Below are 19,735 nucleotides of genomic sequence, written 5' to 3'. Positions count from 1 at the left end.
TAATTAGTTTTACTTAGAACCACAACACCCCCACCTTTGTCTGCTGGGCGTATTACAAGGTCTTTTCTTTCCAATAACGAGTCAATTGCTTTCCTATTGGGATCATACTTGTTAATACTTTTTGTTCTTACTGTCTCGAGATCTTTCAGCACTGTATCTCTGAATGCATTAATATATGCATTATTTTGCGGTGGCGGGTTAAACAGTGATGCATTATGGAGGTTAGAACTAATAGAATGGTTATCATCAGTTCTATATGTCACAGGTTTGTTGAAAAAATATTTTTTCAAAGAAAGTTGTCTCACATACTTTCTAATGTCCACATATGTTTGGAATTTATTCAGAGGTTTTTTCGGTGCAAATTTAAGCCCTTTATTTAATAATTTTAGTTCTTGCGGAGTTAAAATTATCTCACTGAGGTTGAAAATCCCTAAATCATTTACATTTTCCTTTTCTTGAGCCTCTTGCCTCCCCGTTTTCCTCTTCTACGGCACTTCTTTTCCGTGCCTTGTTCTCTCCTAAAAAAGTAACCTGGGTGTTGTTAGTATTAGGTCGTTCATTATATTCCCTCTGAGGTTGAGGGGTCCTGTATTCTGATCTGTTTTGTTTGGGGCGGTGGTCTATAGTTATTATACCCCTTATTCGAATAGCCAGGTCCCCCTCTATTGTTCCTGGGTGAAGAATATTGTGGTCTGGGGTTGTAACCTTTGTTTTGTATGTAACCTGGTTTAGGGTATTGCCAATTTTGATATTGGTAATTTTGCAATGGTGGTCCGGGGTGCCAATTTAGATTGCGTACCCCTATATCATCATTATTGTTTGGATAAAGAGGACCGTAATTGTTATAAGTTGGTACATTGTATGTGTAATCCGTTCTAACTGGTGGTCTATATTGATTATTGTTTGTTACTTTATGCTTAGTTTGACCTTTCTGTTGCCAAGTGTTTTTCTTGGCTTTAGAAGTTTGATAGTGAGTATTTATTACCGGAGGGTTCTGTATGGCAATTATTTCCTCTTGTTTAGACTGCCATTTAAATACCTGGTTGTCCTGGTAATTTTTCAGGTCTCTAATGTATTTTTTGCGTTTTTTAATTTTCTGTTCCTTTTCTAAAGTTTCCATACATGTTTTAAGTTTATTGGATTCCACTTTATATTCCTCACTATCTTTGAAAGGTATTAATTTATCACGAACTATGTTAATCTCATCGTCCAGGTATTGTAACTTCTTTTGCTTTCGCATGACTAGAAATTTTAGCAGGTCAATTCCAGCTTTGTTAAAGAACTGGTACCATTCTGTGGTTCCATTAATATCCTCATATTCTGGGGATATTATGTATGCTTTGAATCTGTTAAAAATGAGCCAATTGGTGAATCTCCTAAATCTCACATTGGGAGAAATTATCAGGCTGTACAAAGAACAGTAATGATGTGTAAAGTGCAGTGAACTTAGGATACCATTTATAATCTTAGAGAAGTCAGGACAAGGAGTTACCGAAGGATTTCTAGGTGTTACTACAAACTGCTCATTGCTTTTTTGAAGTATACACTATATTGTCCAAAGTATTGGACACCCCTCCAAATCATTAGATTCAGGTTTTCCAATCACCTACTCGACCACAGGTGTATAAAATCAAGTACCTAGGCATGCACACTGCTTCTACAAACATTTGTGAAAGAATGGGTTGCTCTCAGGAGCTCAGTGATTTCAAGCATGGTACCGTGATAGGTTGCCACCTGTGCAATAAGTCCATCCGTGAAATTTCCTTGCTACTAAAATATTTCACGGTCAACTGTTAGTGGTATTATAACCAAATGGAAGCAACTGGGAACAACAGCAACTCAACCACGAATTGGTAGGCCACATAAGGCCAACTGCTGATTTAATAGCTAAAGACCTCCAAACTTCTTGTGGTTTTCAGATTAGCACAACAGTGTGTAGAGAGCTTCATGGAATGGGTTTCCATGGCTGAGCAGCTGCATCCAAACCTTACATCATCAAGTGCAATGCAAAGCGTTGGATGCAGTGGGGTAAAGCACACCACCACTGGATTCTACAGCAGTGGAAATGTGTTCTCGGGAGTGATGAATCACACTTCTCTGTCTGGCAATCCGATGGACATGTCTGGGTTTGGGGGTTGCCAGGAGAACAGCACTTGCCTGACTGCATTGTGCCAAGTGTAAAGTTTGGTGGAAGGGGGATTATGGTGTGGGGATGTTTTTCAGGGGTTGGGCATGGCCCCCTAGTTCCAGTGAAGGGAACTCTTAAGGCATCCAGCACAACCAAGCCATTTTGGACTATTTCATGCACCCAACTTTGTGGAAACAGTTTGGGGTGGGCCCCTTCCTGTTGAAACATCACTGCACACCAGTGCACAAAGTAAGGTCCATAAAGACATGGATGAGTTTGGGGTGGAGGAACTTGACTTAAGCCAGAGGGGGCAGATTCGTGTCAGGGCTGAGAATCTCTGCAGGCCAGCCCCTCTGGAATTTCCCCCTACTCTGACACTTTTGGAGGAGGGCTTTAGAGGCAGTGTGTTGATCTGAAAAGTGGTTGGCTGCACCTTTGGGGGATCTCAGCCAATCCCCAACAGGAGGCTTGGCAAATGGGCTGGACTCCCTTAAAAGGTGTTAGAGTCTGCTCAGTAGGGAAGTTGGAGAGTGGTGGTGGCAGAGGTGTATCATGAAATAAGTAGGTTCGTGTACAAGATCAAAAGTGGGCCCCAAACAGCAAGAAAAATCAAAATGCTGTGCGCGAAGCGCGCCACGGCGAAAGGTTTATGTGGTATAAATTGCACTAAATATTGGGCGTAGCTGAAAGAGGGTATGGTTAAAAAGAGTCTGAGATGATTTACACAGTGCAGAATGTGGTAATAGTAAACTTGGAATGTGAAGTGTGGAGTGTATGGTGGTTGGGAGTATGTGCAGGAGAGGAGTGTGGAGTGTACGGTGGTGAGTAGTATGTGCAGGTGAGGAGTGTGGAGTGTATGGCGGTGGGTAGTATGTGCAGGTGAGGAGTGTGTAGTCTATGGTCGTGGGTAGTATGTGCAGGTAAGGAGTGCAGTGTATGGCGGTGGGTAGTATGTGCAGGAGAGGAGTGCAGAATGTATTTCGATGAATGGTATGTGCTGAAGAGGAGAGTGGAATGTATGGAGATGGGTAGTATGTGCAGTGAGAGGAGTGCGGAGTGTATGGCGGTAGGTAGTATGTGCCGGGAGAGGAGTGCAGTGTATGGCGATGGGTAGTATGTGCAGGAGAGGAGTGCGGAGTGTATGGTGGTATCGGACTCATTATCTGACTCCCAGAATCCTCATGCAGAGGGGCAGCGGGACAGAAGAGGGGCAGTGGAACAGAACGGGGCAATGAGACAGGAGCGGGCAGTGTTACAGGAGGAGGGCAGCATCACAGGAGGGGGGCAGCGGGACAGGAGGGGGGCAGCGGGACAGGAGGGGGGCAGCGAGACAGGAGGGGGCAGTGTTACAGGAGGAGGGCAGCATCACAGGAGGGGGGCAGCAGGTCAGGAGGGGGCAGTGTTACAGGAGGGATTCAGTGGGATAGGGAGGGGGCAGGGTCACAGGAGGGGTGTGGAATTACAAGAGGGGATAGTGGAACAGGAGGGGGGCAGCATCACGGGACACAGGAGAATCACTCCAGCATCAGGCCATCAGGAAGGGGCGGGTTTTCGGGCTTCTGCAATCCCAGTAATGGGGGGTGAGCATGGGGGGCGTAGAGGTGCTGATAAGCTGGGGATGCAGGATCACCACGGGAATAGCGGTGGTCAGGAGATGGAGGATTTCAGGTAGGTGCCTAGCTCTTACCGCTTCTGCCAATCATGAGACTCCCAGCCTAACTGAGACATGACATGCCAGAGAGAGCTAAGCCACCAGAGACATCCTGATTCCTGACGCTGTATTTCCATATTGAATAAGCAGAAATACTAATGTGTTTTATAGAATGCCATTCTTTCAAGTGTCCAAGTACGGAATGCAACCTGGGTTATGTAGTCATAGATACAATGGAGGAGCAAGCATATTCTCCCTAGGACAGACAGTGTGTTATTAGTAGGATCAACAGGGAAAAATAAAGACGAGACAGGCCTGGAAAAACCACATCAGCCACCACATCTATGGACTGGTGAGCTGTAATATGGCATTTTTGTTTTTAGATAAGCTTTAAAGGGTAACATCTCTTCCCTGGAAAAAATAGCAAATTTAAAAAAATTATAGTGTATACAATTGCAACAGTTTAATGTTAAAAATTGCCTTTCCTATGTGCAGTGCTGTAATTTTCTGTAAAATGCAACTTGGCTACCTGGAGGTGTTCTGTACAGAATGCCTCCAGAGATGTAATTGCCAGCTTGTGTGATGACATACTGATTTTCCAGAAGGCTGCACAAAGATTCAAGTCAAAGTTTGGGCATCCCCTGCAACAAAATTTTAGGTTTTTTTGGTGTGATACTCCAAAAGGGAAACATGACTAGAGGGATTCAAATCCTGCCACTTTGCGCATTAGAGTCCTGCAGGTGCAGCAGTTGAATAATTATACAGCCACTCCCATCCAGATGCACATTGACACAAACAGCCATTTCTTCTGAACAGAGGTAGAAATCTGTAACAAAGTTTGTTAAAAACCCTGTAATGGGCATAGATCACCCAGAGGAGAATGTTTTTTTTTCTCAGCAAAAAGCAGAGTTACGAAGTTTTAAAATATAATTTTTCATCCACAATTGGATAAATCTTTTTTGTCTGTCATACTATTCCTGCCTGCCAGGCCTTAAAGTGTAACGAAAAGGCACAACTTTATTGGATAGAGTGGAGAAGAATTAGAACACTCGTCATGTAAATATTGTTGTCTATGCCCCATTAGAAAGATTTACTTTCTCCATTTGACATTTTTACCATTATTATCAAAGTGAACATAGAAGAAAATCACAAATTCTGGGTTGTCCTTAGAACAGTAAGGGTAGTCTTTCAATGTGGAAACTAGTTCTGGTGATCCTAGTGACAACCAGGCATTCTCTCACTGGAAGGGATTACCTTCTACTTCCTGTTCTGGCTATGGTACAGTAAGTGAAGGGAAATCTCCCCAATGGGACACAAAGATCTGACAGGGATTATAACCCACTTACGCTATCCAAAATGAGAAAAAAAAAAATTTTGCCTTTAGTTCTACTTTTAGTTTAGGCACTGATGATGTAGTCAGTGCCCTCGCACAACAACTGGGAAGCTCATGTCACTAGGAGGTGGCAAGAACATTTTGCCAATCTCACAGAGATTTAGATTGTACATGCATAGAGGTACATACATACTTTTTTTATGAATCTACAATTAAAATCTCAGATAAAAAAAAATCAAAAAAATCGGAATGCGCTAAATTATATCAAAAATTCATATGTCGTGCAAAAAAGTCCAAACACCATAAATTCAACGTATGAAAAAATCCACAGTGAAACAATCCATAAATTATTATTAGTGCAAAAAGTCCAACACCCCAAAGAAATTTCTTTTTAAAACGTATAAATGCACCGTGCTCAATCCACCACCAGATGAATGGAATAAACTCACCAGAGCTCAATGCTGATCAAATTATAAATCAGCACAAGCGTATTTGCTCTGGGAGCGATGAGAGAATCCAAATCATGAAGCAACACTCTGTAGTTTGAAATCATCCAGATACCAGGAGCAATACTCTGCAGCCACCCTGAAGTATGGCCAGGACCCTTTATATATCGATCATCCTCCAAATATATGGCAATACCACTCAGAAATAAAGGAAAGGCATGATGGTGCAGTAAGTAAAAACCGTTTGTATTTATTAAAATCTCATCTTACTCACAAATCAAGTGTCCACCTGACACTGGTATAAAAAGCGACAGGATACAAGGAATGGACGAACTTTGTTCACCGCGGACACCTCGCCGACAGCTACAGGGAACGTCCTGATGTCATCCAATAGGCTCCGCCCTGCGCGTTTCGTCACTTCGACGTCCTCACGGAGCAAGACGTCAATTCAACTCATATATACCGCTCGCACTCTGCATAGCGGTACTTCTTAACCAATAGCAGCGGCGCTCAATTGGTAAAGATACAACCATATAGGCAAATCTTATAGCAGCATATAATATCAAATAATTCATATATTTTAACATACAAGCCATATATTAAAAAGTGAACTACATTTTAAATCAAAACATTTACTTAAAAAGGGCTTATCACATAATAGCAAGCCCTATAAAGGGGAACTCTGTAACCTAAAAAAGTGAGTTTCATTATTAGCCAGTACATTCACTTTCAAAAGATCTTATCACATAGTGACAGGCTTTATAAAAGGGAACTCCACATCAAAAAGATAAAAATGATATGGGTAGTGTTGCATGACTGCGCATTTGTCAGTGCGACAGCGCTGAAAGCTGGCCTGGAAGAGTGTAAAAGTGCCCGGTAGGCAAGTGTTTAATAGCCTGGTAAGTGTAGACCTGATCAAAGTTGCACTTTAATACTGCAGTTTTAAATACTTTATCACAGCTTTTCAGAGAGGTGGATTAGGATGACAAATAAAATTTATTGAATTTGAGATGAATAGTCAAATTGAAGACTCTACATGAATGTTAATCAGTTCAGTATAGAAACAATGCTACAAAGCGGTTTATCTATAGATCTATTTATATGTTCCAATTTATAAATATGAACAGTTTTTAAAATTAGACAAAAAAAAAAAAAAAGACTCATTATATATTACCATATGTACATAGATATTCAGCTTTTGACACATTGAAATAGAAAATGACTGTACAATTTTACATCTTTACATGTATTCCATGATTTCATTCATAAGGCTTTTGGTCAATATATCACATATGAAGATTGTTGTAATATGGATAATATGGGGCTTTGTTCATAACAGTTTGAGAAGACACTGGTGTGGGTAGAAATCTTGGATCAGTGGTGTATGATGATTCTGGGGTTTGGTAAGCCGGGTTTTGGTAAAAACTTAAATTTACTGGAGGTCCATGATAAAACGGCATAGGGTGAGGATAGTAGCCAGATGAGGCAGTCATACAATGTTGCTGGTCTCGCATCTGCCTTTTCAGTTTCATCCTCCGGTTCTGAAACCACGTTTTAACCTGTATATAAACAATATATTTACATAGTTTGTGAAGTCTACCACTGTTTCTGGCATAATTTACTAATAAAAAGACATGGCTAGTATACAACAGCCCTCAGGAATATTACGGTATGTTCAATTAGGTCTCTACATGCTTTTAAAGCAGCTCTGTAGCAGTCTTGAAAAAATAAAAAAAAGAATCTTTACAATGAATACATTAAAGTTTTTCTTCAAAAGCAACAAAATACATCACTTACCTGCTCTGTGCAATGGTTTTGCACAGAGCAGCCCCGAACGTCCTCTTTACAGGTTCCCCACCAAAACTCCTGGTCCCCCTCCCCTGCTGAGTGCTCCCACATTAAACTGCTTGCTCTGGGGTCACTTGTGCATGCTCATTCTCGAGCTGCTTCTGTCTATGAGGCATACAGAGCATGGCCTGGCCCCACCACCTGCTTCCTCTGTACTGGCTGTGATTGTCATCAAGTGGGGGCCAATGGCTCCCGCTAATGTGTCTGTCAATGAGAAAGCAGAGACCCAGGAGAGCACATCACTGGATCAGACGAGTATAAAGGGGGGCTGAGGGGGAAGCTGCACACACTGAAGGTTTTTTTTTTTTTTTTTAAAGTATAGAATGCATTAAGGTAAAAAACCTTCAGCATTTAGAACCACTTTAAGTACCTGTCCAACTGGCTATGCCACCTAGCACTACATTGTTGAGACAAAAGAATGTTCAGTATTTGACTTCTGGGAGTGTTGGATGCTAGTGTTACCCCACTGTGCTCTGTGGTTTCCTCTGCTGGGCCCCATGTTAATCACAGTAGTAATGTAGAGGACAGCAGGGATAAATGTAGTGATAAAGAATGTAGGAATCAAAAAAGTGTACTGGATGCGGATAATCCTCTTTTAAAGCAAGCTTAGATCTTCAAAACCCATTCTGAATGACACCCCAATGCATCTTCCCAGGAGCAGCACAGTGCAACATGTGGCAGTGCACTAATGTAGTGCACGCTTGCTCCATGCAAGATTTTTGTAGTGCATTGGGCAGCCCATTAAAGAAGAAAAAAAAAAAAAAAAGAAAAAAAAAAAAAAGAAAAAGTGCTTGAATTTAATACTGCAGCAGATCAGGCTGGTGTGAATGTGAAAAATGTTAACTGAAAACGGTCTTAAATTTCAGAAGGGAACAGAAGAAAGTGAATTTAACCCCTACACTGCTGCCATATAGACAACGTGAAATACATTGGTCCAAGCAGGAGATGTTTCTGGGAGGCGGTTTCAATGTTGGTCATAGACCAAAGTATAGAACAAGGGTGCACTGAACTTAAAAATTTCAGCCATTCCATCTCTTCCCATTTATTATGGGGCGTTGAGGGCCACGAGACAAGAGCACGAAGGCGAGTAGCTAAATATGACCCCCCAGACTCCCCCTAGATCGAGGAGAGAGAAGTACAGTAAGGGCAATTCACTGAGATTTATTATGCCAGATAAAGTGAAGAAAGGATTTATAAAGGTAGTGCAACTTTGACATGGGGATAGGAACAGGAAGCATCTCAAACAGATACATAAGTTTTGGCAGTATGGTCATTTTTAGCACATTAATCTGTCCAAGGAAGGAGATGGCAAGACTGTCCCAGGATTTTAAGGATTGAGAAATTGCATGAAAGAGGAGAAATTGGCTTTATAAAAAATGGAGTGGTATAAGGAAGTAAGTTTGGTACCTAAATACTTCAAGGCGTGGGGGCACCACTGACCGGGATAATTTAACTGAAGGGAAGATAAAGTCGTAGATGGTATGTGAAGTGGTAATGCTTCAGTTTTAGATGCATTAACCTTATAAATCAGACAAGGCATCAAAAAGCTGTCAAGTACCATATAAGACCGGAAAAGTAAGGTGGAGCTCCGTAAGCAAGATATTAGCTAACAGTTTAAAGTCACTGTTGTGGGTGCGTATCCCATGGATATCCAGATTGGAACCCCTGGCTATAGCTATTAGATCCAAAAACAGAGGATAAACAAGGGAGAAAGAGCATCCCTGGCATGTACCATTGGACATCCGAAAGGAAAGTGATAAAAACTACGCTAAATTTGACCTGGGAGGAGGGAGTGGAGTAAAGGGCTTTTAAAGCAGCTACAAATGAACCACTAAACCCAAATCTCTCCAGGACTAGAAATCTGTATGGCCAATTAGTCAGTCAAATGCTTTTTTGGCATCCAAGCTCAACAGGAGAGTAAGAGTCGGGACTTATTGACTAGATCAATCAGGTCAATGGTTCTCCTGGTGTTATCTGCAGCGTGTAGCTGGGACAAAGCCCACCTGGTCTCTGTAGCAGCTTGGAGATGCATTTGGCCAATCTGTCAGCTAGTATTTTAATAAAAATCTTGTAGTCAGAGTTTAATAAGATGATAATTATCTGGAAGGGAACGGTCCTTATCCCGAAAGAAGGTCAGGAGATGGGGGGCCAAGATGCCAATAAAGAAGCATCCAGCCCTGGAGATTTGTGAGTAGGGAGATGTTTGACAACATGCAATAATTATTTAATAGAGATCTCCGCGTTTAGGGCTGTAACATCAGAAGGTGACAAACTTTGTAGTTGTAAATGGTCCAAAAAAGCATCAAAAGCAGCCATCTGAAGGGGAGGATGATTATCAGGGGCTAAGCAATTATAAAGCTTCTCACAGTAGTCCCCAAATACTGTACCCATAACATGTGGAGCATATGTGGGTTTGTCATCAGACTGGAGTAGGTGACCCGGTAATGAGGGGGACGTTTGAGATTTAAGTAAATTTATGAGCATGCGATGCAGTTTATTAGAGAACTCATAACATTTTTTTCCCAGCCCAGGCGAGAGATTGGGCAGTTTTATGCAGGTCAAGAGCTCCAATTTGGTCTTGTATATGGGAAACTTTCTGGAGCATGCGTGGTTAGAATGGGAGGACGTCATATGACATCCTCCCAGACCGAGAGAACCGCCTTGTGCCCATCATTGGGCTATATGGCGAGCGGCGGTTAAATTCTAAAGAGGACTTGTTGCAAGTAGAAGAGAGCAAGGCTTCTTTGCTGTCAAAGTAGTAAAAACAAATAACATCTCTAGACCTGGTGCCTTCAGGATGTTTTGGGCCTAACGACCTATGGGCCCAGTCCATTCGCCAGTCAATATCTGGTACCTTGAGGGCCAGAGTAGTAAATAAAGATAGCAAGTGACGCTGAAGTTGGGAGTCTGAGACAGTTTTGGAGATACCACACACATTCTGGTGATGCTCCGTTTTCCAGGTCTTCCTGTTGGAGCTGTAACTGAGACACGGAGTGTTTCAGGTTTGCATTATCCTTTAGGACATGGACATATTGCACCAATTCAACAACTTTTGACTCAAAGTGGTCTGTGTGGTTTCCCAACTGGGTAATCTCCCCCCTAAGCTCTTGAGCCAGTTTCCCAATTTCAGCAGCGATAGTGCGGGTAATATGTAGGAATACTTGCAGTTTGTCCTCCAGGATGTCCACTGTAAAAGGGGAGGGGGGGGGTCACCGGGCTGGGAGGCAGTGCAGTAGGGGCATCTGTCCCCTCCATTCCAGCAGACCCTCTGGAGCACTCGCTCAGACCACCGCAGCTACTGCCTTCAGGGAGACCAGGAGTGGAAAAAAAAAAAATACAAGCAAAAAAACCCTTTTTATGACAGAAACCAGTGCTGGATAATTTCACATCAGCATGCAGAGATTCACTAATATAAAACTTAATGAAATAGGGAAAAGGTCCACTTTAAGTCTACCATGATTTCTACAGAGGTTTAGGCATCTCCAGTTTACTTTGGAATGCTCTCAAGCACAGCTTCCCATTGACAGTATTGTTAGTTGAATCTCAGAAAAAAAACAAACAAAAAAAAAAAAAAACAAATAAACTTGTAAACAGGGGAGCAACTACATATCACGGGGCTCCATATCAAAATTAGACCTCATGGTGACCTCTTTGTAGCAGCTAGCAGTGTCAACTATGATAATATGGGGCTGATTTACTAAAGGCAAATAGACTGTGCACTTTGCTAGTGCAGTTACTCCAGAAGCTCAGCTGATTTCCAACATCCAATCATGTGCAAGCAAGTTACATTTTTTTTTTTATTTATTTTTCTTGCATGCGATTGGGTAAAAGCGTCACCTCATTGACTAAGCTGTGGAGCAACTGCACTTGCAAAGTGCTCAGTCTATATTCCTTTAGTAAAACAACATTTGTCAATGATCTTAAAAGGGCAACTATGAGAAATGTGAATCCTCCTTTGCAGTATGGGTGCAGGGGCTAGCTGCTCAGTTAATCTAGGGGCAAGGAAAACACTTTAGCTTACCTGACCCTCCTCTTCCCCGGCAGATAACCCTTCCCCATACTCCAGCAGTAGACTGTTCCTCAACTATGGGTCCTGCTTTGCTCTTGTTGATGTTGAAACCTTGACCACTGGAGCATGGGGAAGAAGATTCTGTGGGGGGGAGATGACCAGTCTAGAAGTCAGTACACTACTAGAAGCTGGTGCTGTGGATAAAACGTACAGTTGTAGTACATTTTATATTATGACGGAATGATTAATATTTTTGCACACAATTATGCGATAACCCTAATACATATGTTTTTCAATTCTTTCTTTTTGCGTAGAACTACAAACCTCAGCTGTCCCAAAAGGTTTTAGCTGAAGAGGAGCTCTGGTTTCTTACTGCATTCGGCATACTTTGTTAATTTCAGTCTGAAGCAGAAGTTCAAAGGGCAATAAACCTTCACTGTTAAAGCTGACCATAGATGGATCAAAATTTGGGTGGTTCAGCAGGGACAACCCGAATTTCGATCCATCTATTGCCAGGCCAGCTTTAGCAGGGTGGATTTAATGCCCTCTGAACTTCTGCTTGAAGTGTATATGATGCATTCCTGTTTGAGAGTAGTCAGCCTAACAGTCAAATCCTCTTGAACGGTAAAGTTGGAAAATTTGTGATCAGCTCATGCAGCCAAATCGGCTGCAATGCTGATCAGTGTATTCTGGTAGAAGAGAAGCCCTGCTGTCAGAATACAGAAAAGAACAGTGGGAATGATTCAAGAGGGATAGCGGAATTTTCTCTTTTTTGGATCAGCCGCTGACAAAAAAAAATAAAGTAGAAAAAAAAAAATGAATCACTTATGGTGGTTCTAAAGGCTGCAAGTTTTTTTTGCATCAGCAGCCCCCCACCCCATTTACCTGAGCCTGATCCAGGAATGTGCATAAAAGCAACATCTCTCTGCTCTCTTCCTCCCCATAGGTGCAGAGACAGCAGCAGGAGCTATTGGCACCCACTGCTGTCAATCACACCCAGTGAGGAGGGAGAGTGGAGCAGGACCAAGCCATACTGTCAACAGAGCAAGTTTCTATGAGTGCCCCCATAGCAAACAGCTTGTTCTGATGGGCACTCAGCAGGGGAGAGGAGCCAGATGGGGGACCCAAGAAGAGGAAAACCATTGCACAGGACATACATACTTTTAACTCTCTAATTTCTCTGCCCCCACCGCCACCCAGCACCTCACTCACTGCCACGAGATTGCAAACCACTTTCAAAACAAGATTGTCGCAATTCGTAGGGACATTGCCACTACACAGACACACATCCCACTTAGCATTCCTCATACCATACCTCCATCAACACTCTCCTCCTTTGACCTCGCTATCACCGAAGAGGTCCTCAAGGTCTTCTCAGAAGCCCACCTCACCACTCCTTCGGTCACCCCCCTCCTCCATCCTATGCTCCCTCACATCTTCAATCTTTCCCCCGCTACAGGTGCCTTCCCCTCCCCTCTAAAGCACGTGCACATCACTCCCATACTTAAAAAAAACCCTCCCTAGACCCCACCAACCTAAACAACCTAAGACCCATCTCCCTGCTGCCATTTACCTCTAAACTCCTAGAACGCTTAGTCTAGGATCGCCTGAGCTCCCACCTCACCGACAACAACCTTCGACCCTTTACAGTCTGGCTTTCGCCCTCTACACTCCACTGAAACTGCCCTACTAAAAAACTCTAATGATCTACTAACTGCAAAAACCAACGGCCACTATTTAATACTCCTACTACTAGACCTCTCTGCGGTTTTTGACACAGTTGACCATCCCCTCCTCAAAAAAACTACACTCTTGCCCTCAGAGTTTGTGCTCTCTCCTGGTTCTCCTATCGCAGCGCTCCTTCCAGTGTTACCTATAACGTTGCCACCTCCTCTTCACTCCCTCTCTCTGTAGGGGTCCCTCAAGGTTCTGTCCTTGGACCCTCTCTCTTCTCCATCTACACCTCCTCCATTGGTCACTTGATAAAACGCCACGGCTTCAAGTACCATCTCTATGCTGATTACACACAAATCTGTCTACCCCTCACCTCACCCCTTCAGTCTCCACTCGTATCACTAGCCTACTAAGCGACATATCAGCTTGGATGTCACTCCACTTCCTCAAACTCAACCTTTCCAAAACTGAGCTCTTAGTATTCCCCCCTGCCTGTGCCACTTCCACTGACCTCACCATAGATAGATATCGGTAACACAATCAGTCTATCCCCTCATGCCAGGGTACTAGGTGTAATCCTAGACTCCCATCTGTCATTCCAGCCCCAGATCCAATCACTGACAAAATCATGTAGACTTCACCTCCGCATCTCCAAGATATGACCATTCCTAACTCCAGAAACCACTAAGCTACTTACTCACTCCCTTGTCATATCATATGGCATATCGACTAATGTAACGCTCTCCTCATTGGCCTACCTCATCGCAGGGGCTATCCCCACTCCAGTCTATTGTGAACACTGTTGCCAGACTCATCCACCTTACTAACTGTTCTGTATCTGCCACCCCTCTCTGCCAATCCCTCCACTGGCTCCCAGTTGCCCAATGGATAAAACTCAAAAAACACCAACAATGACATATAAAGCCATCCACAACACTGCCCCAATTTACATATCCGATCTTATCTCTAAATATCACCCAAACCGTACACTCCACTCCTTGCAAGACCTACTCTCTAGCTCCCTTATCTCCTCCTCCCATGCTAGTCTCCAAAGCGTCACCAATCCTCTGGAACTCCCTACCCCAATCTAGCAGATTATCAGCTACTTTACTTACCTTTATGCAATCATTGAAAACCTCTCTTCAGGGAAGCCTATCCCGCCCTCTGCTAATACTGTTATCCTCTATGCTTCCAACCACTCCATCCCCCACAGTTTTACCTATTGTACCACTCACCCCTCCCTCCTAGATTGTAAGCTCCAAGGAGCAGGAGCCTCAACTCCCTCTTGTATTGAACTGTATTGTCCCCCACTATAATGTAAAGCGCGAGAGCGATTTTTTTTTTAACATACAATTTATTGTTACACCACTGCTCAAACATTTCCCACTAGGCATCATAAACATCAAGATTTTTCTCAAGTACAAGGAAAGGGGCTATAACATTTACCTGCCATAGCTACATACATGTGTCAGAAAGATGAAACGGGATATTCTACAACTGTGCTTACACATCAACAACTTGTTTTGTTCCCAGTGCATAGTTACCTGCATTTCTGACAGCTGTAAAGAACTTGCCAATTTCTTTCTCTCAGAGGCTCCCAGGTATCTCTGTTTCCTGAACAGCTCCTCAAGTTTGCAGACTTGCTGGGAGGTGAATGCTGTTCTCAACCTGCGTTGAATCTCACTCTTGAGGCTAGCTTCTCCATGGTCATCTTCAGGCTGACCTCTTCTTGGACTATGAGAACCAATTTGCTCACTCTCATCTTCTGAACTAGGTGTGGATTCATCAGAACTTCCCCAACTCTTGTGTGGAGCTAAATGAACAATGATAATTAGAGTTTAGGACTGCCATGTATATGGTTTATACAACGTATGATTTCTTTACCATGGAATTAGATGGCTAGAGTTAATCTAAAACAGCCTCTAGCATTCTCTACTCTAGACCTCTGAGACTTAAAATCAAGGTTAAGTATCCACTATGTAAAGTAATTGATTATTACCATGTTAACCGCTTCTGCACCGCCCTATAGTAGAAGTACTGCTACAGAGCGGCACAGGTGCGCAAAGACATATACAAAAAAAAAAAAAAGGGACGACATAATTTGGGTGCAGTGTTCCATGACTGCGCAATTGACTGTTAAAATAGCGCAGCGCTGTATCGCAAAAAATGGCCTGGTTGGGAAAAGGGGTAAATCCTCTGGAGGGCAAGTGGTTAATAAGGTCTAAAAACCACCAACCATAGATTGACACATCTCTTGCCTTTTGATACAGAGGTCAACTAACAGACTATTACGCAATATTAATCAAGGCGTATTATTTAATTGTTGTGTTGGGTACTGCACATTACTGAATAATAAATCATCCTATTAAATAAGTGCCCATATTTTAACAAAGGAATAATTATATAGTAACCAACTGTGACATTAATTCAATATCCTAACCATTAATCTATCATGATGTTTTTTTTTTTACTTGCATGCAAGAACAGAAAAGAAAAGTGCAACAAGCACAACATATACTGGTGAAAAGATAAAGTACAAAATAGTCAAAGGAAATTTGCATACAGGTGCCCAAAAACAATTTTTTTTAGGCATTGAGCAACTTATTTTTTACTGATCTTAATGCTGGCCATTTCTTTCAAGTGGTCTGTAGACATTAACTAGAACCGTATTTAAATAAAAAAAAAATAAATAAAAAAAATTCTGCATTATCGCTCATTTTACACACATAAAATCACACCTCCCCCTTGAATAGTATCTGAATATCTGGCATTTTGGGAGCTAGAAGAATTTTTATATATATCGGCCAGATCATCCCCTGCAGCTATCACCTATTGTATCACCTTCCCCTTCCTTCAGATTGTAAGCTGCAGGAGCAGGGCCCTCCTATTCCTTCTGTACTAAAATATATTGTAATTGTACTGTCTCCCTTATATTGTAAAGCGCTGCACAAACTGTCGGCGCTATATAAATCCTGTATAATAATATATATATATATATATATATATATATATATCTCTATCAAGAAGATTCAGCTTTCATACATCAGTACCGTGTGCAAGGACTCAGTTGGTGATGTTTTTCCTTCTACAATAAAAATTAGTTTAGTAGAATATATGCAGGTTTACATGACAAAACTTGCGGAAAAAAAAAAAAAAAAAAAAAATTTAGATGTGGCGTGCACATTCCTAATTAGCAAAATGAACTTTAATAAGTATAATATAATTATTACACTTCATTTGCATCAATGAAAAAGAAAATATATCAGAATGCTGGTAAATTATGGAAAAGAGCTACACAGCTATTCAAATTGAAGTTAAAGTATGTATATTTGAAATCCTATAATACAGGTTATTTTCTTAATATAAATTTACTCACAGATTGTGGAAGATACAACTTGCTGTAGACATGTCTGATTGTCCAAAATGCTCTTGAAGGGTTGAGAATCTGTGCAAGTTCCCATATGCTCAGTGTTCCACTCAGGTTGGTTGGACCCTTCAGTAAATTTACATGGGGGCTGTGGTTCACAAGGGATGTGTGGTTTTAATGCATCTTTCCCAGCTAAAGTGTCCTCTTTACTCCCTGTTAGGATATAGTCTATGGAAAAGCTTTGTCTGACCATGTTGCAGGCCATTGGATGTTGGCTTGAATGATCAGTTTTTTCCTGCGTGTGCTTAAGCCCTTGGTCCATGCTGAGTTTCTCCTTTATAGCTCCTTGCATATGTAGGTGTGAAGCACATCAAAAGAGGAACCAAAAACCTGGATAATGGACTAATTAACATAACCATTCCAGGTTCTCACTTCCGACAAATGTCCTTAGACATGGCTCCAGTGAGTCTAAAGGCTTACTAATGTCACCTGGTGATTTTATAGAGGAGTTTAGTCTCACTAATAGAATTCCTGTGTCCTAATTCCCATACATACATAGACAAGACATACAATGAGAGCTCATCCCCATTGCTCTGTTTTCCTTGCATGCCTCTATAAAGTCAAGCAATGTGATGAGTCTATTATACTGTACCTATTTACCTTTTATCTGTAATTGCTGGTAAAGAGAGAGGAGAAAATCAAACAATTGCCCATAAGTTTTTAGATAGACATAATCAACATGGAACCAGCAGGGAAGCTAATATTATGGTTCCCAAAACATAATTAAAGCTGGCCATACATGGTTAGATTTCTGTTCAAACATGAGTAGGAAAATCGTTCACCAGAACATTCTTTATTGCTATCATTGAGTTTAGTTTAAAAGCCCTTGAAATGTTGTCCAGAGCTGATAATAAACCAAATGTAAACAAAATTTGGTCAGTTCCACAAATGTGTGGATGAGGGAATCAAGGCATTTTCTTTTGTTCAAAAAAAAGCATAATGTATGGAATCCCAGGCATATTAAACAGGTTTCATTAAAATATGTACAATTTTTCCCAAACAGAAAGTACATTCACAGTGAAAATTTTGTTTGTTTGAGAACATTTTTCCATCCATCTCCTTAGAAATTTCTATTCTCTACAGTAAAATAATGAATGTCCTGAGGTTCTGAAAACGAAAATGAAAGTGTTTGAACGAAATTCCACTGGTGTATGGCCAGCTTAATCCAAATTAAGACCATTTTTTTGGATGTCTAGACCAGGTTTTTTTTGGTTGTCTAGACCAATTTTATTGCCATTGTCACAGAATATAAATAGTTTGGAAAATTGTGAAATATAAAGAAAGGAAAAAAAATTCAACAGGGTAGAACATTTTTGGGTGCTTTCTACAGTTACAAAATAGACCTGCTATTCCTAGGTCAGTGCAACCATACATATATTTTAAGATTATAAAACATTACAATTTTTTAACTCAATAGTTTTTATTAGGTTATCGATAAAAAAAGGAAACAAGATAAAAGGAAAGTCTTTCCACATACAGTAAAAGGTACTGTAAACCAACCAACCTTTGCAAAGGTCAGTGATACGGTTGGCCATATAAAGACTCAGCAATATAAGCAACAGTGCAACTAAGTAATTGGAAGAATAAATACAGCACTCAATCTATGGAATAAGTAGGGATGATACTCTTATAGGAGAAAGAAATTTGGCATGTGGGAAAATAATGATGAAAATGGAATATTCCTCCATGCTAATAAGAAACAGCTAAATTAGTCGAGGGGGGAAGGAGGGAAAGAAAAAAATCGATCATAAAAAACACAAAATTAAACCACATATAACATGCTTATTGTATCAAAAGTCGATCCATCGATCGACTTGGGTACAACCAGCATGTTGGATTTTTACATGTGATTATTGCCAGCAGCTATAGCCACTGTCTTCTTCCAACAGGGACTACTACCCACACCTCAATCCCCCCCTCAGCGGGAGAGATTCCCCCACCAACACAGTCAGTGTTGCAGGGAAAAAACAAGACCATCCACTATGGCCTTCCTAGGGATGCCAACAAAATACATAGAGCACTTGTACTCTTCAAAGGCTTGCAAGGAAGAAGCTCAGATTTACTTCTGGACTGTTGCTTTTGGATGTTCAAGCCACATTCGCCTTTGGTTGAAAAATTTTTCTGGAAAGTTCCTTCTAAAGCTGCCCATACACTAACAGAATTTTATATGAAATTTTTCATTTTTAGAATGTTGGTTTGTTTCTTCTAAAAAATCAGTGGATCAAATTCATATTTGTTTTTAACTACAGTGACAAGAAAATCTGAAGGAACAGAATGGAAAATCTTCTCGATTGAAGGAACCTCTAACAATGACTGCAGTTTTAGTTTTGAAAACTCCATTCATTCCAAAATCATATATTAAAGCAAAAAACAAAAATGTAAGTACTTTTGAGAGACACTCATCAAGCCATCGAATGTACTATACTGATGTTTGTACAAACACTCATTCAAAAAATTACTAGCGTATGGCCAGCTTAAAGGCCATTTTTTACACAGTGGGGTTTATTTACTAAAGCTGGAGAGCACAAAATCAAGCTTACTACTGCATAGAAACCAATCAGCTTCCAGGTTGTATTGGTAATGCTTAATTGAACAAGCTGAGGTTAGAAGCCGATTGGTTTCCATGCAGAAGTGAGCCTGATTTTGCTCTCTCGAGCTTTAGTAAATAAACCCCACCGTGCTTTGACTCTATGGAGCAAAGACATCAAAAACATTACATTTTAATATTTATTAAGCCATAACCACAAGAGAGTAGTAAGATGTGTAGGTATATAGGTATATATAATCCAATCACTAAACACAATTAAAAATTTGTGTTTAGCCCGAGAGGATATTAGCTATAAGGTTGTGTAACTTGTGCTATCACTTCTCAGGCAGGCCATAGATTAGGGATCGACTTGGGCACAATCAGCCTGCCTATAGATGGATTGAATATCGGCCAGGCCCCTGATGAACCTGCCAAGATGCGATCCATCTGTGGCTGGCTGTACTCTAAAAAGCCTAAAATGAAAATACACGGATATACTTTTCAGACTGCAGATCACTGTCCTATCCAATCATCAAGAAATTGCCATCTCATGTCTGGGGTACCTTTTTTTCACAAGGTTTTGCATATGTTTTTGAACCTTTCACACCAGTCCCTACCCTTGAAGAATCTGACAGTCCAATGTTCACACAACAAACATACACAAACCTGTCATTTTCAGTAGGCACAATGTA

The 19,735-nt window shown here is 41.2% G+C and overlaps 1 protein-coding gene across 1 annotated transcript; it reads right to left on the bottom strand.

Moving 5' to 3' along the window:
- Positions 1 to 6,844: 6,844 nt before the first annotated feature.
- Positions 6,845 to 16,778, bottom strand: LOC149451700 (homeobox protein pv.1-like). Its single transcript, XM_089690236.1, has 3 exons — positions 16,466 to 16,778; positions 14,634 to 14,902; positions 6,845 to 7,117 (listed from the first exon to the last, which is right to left on the bottom strand). The coding sequence occupies exons 1-3, from the start codon at positions 16,776 to 16,778 to the stop codon at positions 6,845 to 6,847; spliced, it is 855 nt and encodes a 284-aa protein (XP_089546362.1).
- Between the last annotated feature and the right edge of the window lie 2,957 nt (positions 16,779 to 19,735).

This window comes from Staurois parvus, unplaced genomic scaffold (genome assembly GCF_062004578.1).
Source record: "Staurois parvus isolate SC_StPar_1 unplaced genomic scaffold, SC_StPar_1.0 ptg000525l, whole genome shotgun sequence".
In the NCBI taxonomy this organism is placed as follows: domain Eukaryota; kingdom Metazoa; phylum Chordata; class Amphibia; order Anura; family Ranidae; genus Staurois; species Staurois parvus.
Note: the sequence above shows the minus strand (reverse complement) of the source record. Positions and strands in the feature narration are given on the sequence as shown.

What these genes read in the sequence shown, in the direction of transcription:
- LOC149451700 (XM_089690236.1), bottom strand. Translation starts at nt 16,778, where the DNA reads ATGGACCAAGGGCTTAAGCACACGCAGGAAAAAACTGATCATTCAAGC. An exon ending in AGTTGTATCTTCCACAATCT is followed by an intron (nt 14,903 to 16,465) that starts GTGAGTAAATTT and finishes TTGTTCATTTAG; the next exon opens with CTCCACACAAGAGTTGGGGA. An exon ending in TACAGCTGTCAGAAATGCAG is followed by an intron (nt 7,118 to 14,633) that starts GTAACTATGCAC and finishes GTTTATATACAG; the next exon opens with GTTAAAACGTGGTTTCAGAA.